The sequence below is a fragment of the Choristoneura fumiferana genome, chromosome 11 (assembly GCF_025370935.1).
Source record: "Choristoneura fumiferana chromosome 11, NRCan_CFum_1, whole genome shotgun sequence".
In the NCBI taxonomy this organism is placed as follows: Eukaryota; Metazoa; Arthropoda; class Insecta; order Lepidoptera; family Tortricidae; genus Choristoneura; species Choristoneura fumiferana.
Genome location: NC_133482.1, coordinates 15,430,000 through 15,432,111, shown reverse-complemented (window position 1 = coordinate 15,432,111; position 2,112 = coordinate 15,430,000). Strand labels below are relative to the sequence as shown.

The following is a 2,112-nucleotide window of genomic DNA, read 5'->3' as shown; positions in this document are numbered from 1 at the left end:
TTCGCTAATGACTAAAATTTGAATGTCGAATTTAGATTTCAGGCGGAAGGTATACCTACATGAATCAAATTTCTTGACGTCACCAACTTGTCTACAAACAGAAGACTTAAAGATGACATTCCGTGACTGTACGAGGAAACTGAATCGCGTACCAGGGTGGTACTCCATAGTTCTTCAATAGTCAATTTCACTAAGATTTCTTTAGCAGTTATATGAAATGACAATATGACATCAGTGTTGCACAAACTTTCCACTGGTACCGATTCAGCTACATTGATTGTACCTACATATCACGCGTCTTTCTGAAAACCAATATTCACACATGTGAACCGAACCTTTCATTCATTCTTATACATACAACACATTATTAAAGTCCCCTCTAACATTCCTTTCTTCAGTGAAATGCAATAAAGCGGCTACTTTGCATTCAGACAACTCTTCAAGTTTGGCACAAAGCATGACTGGGATGAGAAATAAGAAAACAACATTAAATTTTCATAACGAGTCTTTTGTGACTTGTTTATTTAATATTTGCACTCTTGACTGCGACTTTATTTTGTTTAGGCGTAGTATAAATATTTGCGGAGGTGACTCTTTCGATTTTATTTTTTTTACGTTTTATTAGTTATGTAGACGACAACATAATATTTTTCAGGATGAACAATAATATTAGAATGAAGTTTGTAAATTATTAAATGAATCGAATTCACAAAACTATATTATAGAAGCTAAAAAAATAATATTAAAAAGTACATAGTAAAACTAACTGTTGCTGACGATTTTCTATGAAGAATTTTTTTGTTGCGCGCCCGCGGGATCTATAACACTATTTTCCAAGGAGGGAAAGCTACCTGATGTTCTTCTCAGGATCTTAATACTATTTCCACATATCAAAGTTTTTACAATCAGTTCACTAGTTAAAGCGTTACAGCATAACAAACAAACATACATTATCATTTACGCGTTTACAATAAGTACAATAATATTAAAAATAAATAGACTATAAAATAACAACATTTTTCGAAATAATATTTCAATACGCAAAGCTTTTTATAGATAAAATGTATAAAGTATCAAATTTATTAATTATAATTTGGTAAAAAGGTAAATTTTGTTGTTTATGGTTTTTTTGTTCAAAGGGGGTCATTTTGGGAATAACTTATTTTAAATAATCTGTCACTAAGATAGACCACACAAAATTTCAAACGCTATTCCAGTTAACATAGGTCAATTTTATTCCTGAGGGCCATAACTAGGTCACGGGCGATAGCTAATAAATGATAAAACTTATAAACCGTAAAATGGAAAATCTACGAACTTTAAGAGTATAAATTAGAACTAACACTTTAGTACCTAAGTAAATATAGTTACTTACTATCATTACTCACTACTACTTATTATTAAATAAATAAATATCACGGGACAATTCACACCAATTAACCTAGTCCCAAAGTAAGCTTAGCAAAGCTCGTGTTATGGGTACTAAGCAATGGATAAATATAATTATATGATAGATACATACTTAAATACATATTAAACACCAAGACCCGAGAACAAACATTCGTATTTTTCATACAAATATCTGCCCCCGACACGGGAATCGAACCCGGGACCTAAAGCTTCGTAGTCAGATTCTCTAACCACTAGGCCCTCTGGTGTCAAATTAAATTAAATTATAAATTATTAAATTATTGCTTAATATTTTTACTGAACTGTTTTATTCTTTATATTAAAAAAATACTTAGTTAATTAATGCACCTACGTAAGTAACGCCTTCTTAATTACGCAATACGATATAGAACAAAAGCAGCTTAATTGACCCGATCCGGGCGTGTTAATAAAGATACTTGTTCAGAAATAAACGTTCAACTTTATCCAGAACAGCTGAAACAATCTTTTACCTGAATCAACAGTCAGGCAACCGAAGGAAAATCTTCTGTTATGCAAACGTACATCTGAATAAGTTTTGGGATCGTGATAATATTGATTTTGCTTGACAGAACAGTTGTTATTCAGTAATTTTAATTCAATGTTTGATCGTTTTTGATGTCCTGGGTATGGAGATGAATTTGTTTTCACAATTGCTTTATAGAAATTTCTCTTTCATCTTTT

The 2,112-nt window shown here is 31.3% G+C and overlaps 1 protein-coding gene across 1 annotated transcript in view; it reads right to left on the bottom strand.

The window, feature by feature from the left end:
- Positions 1-168, bottom strand: part of LOC141433015 (DNA damage-binding protein 1-like) — a 29,308-nt gene extending 29,140 nt beyond the window's left edge. Inside the window, 1 exon segment of the mRNA XM_074094853.1 lies at positions 153-168. Within this exon segment, the coding sequence (XP_073950954.1) occupies positions 153-168 (16 nt within the window).
- Positions 169-2,112: the final 1,944 nt, after the last annotated feature.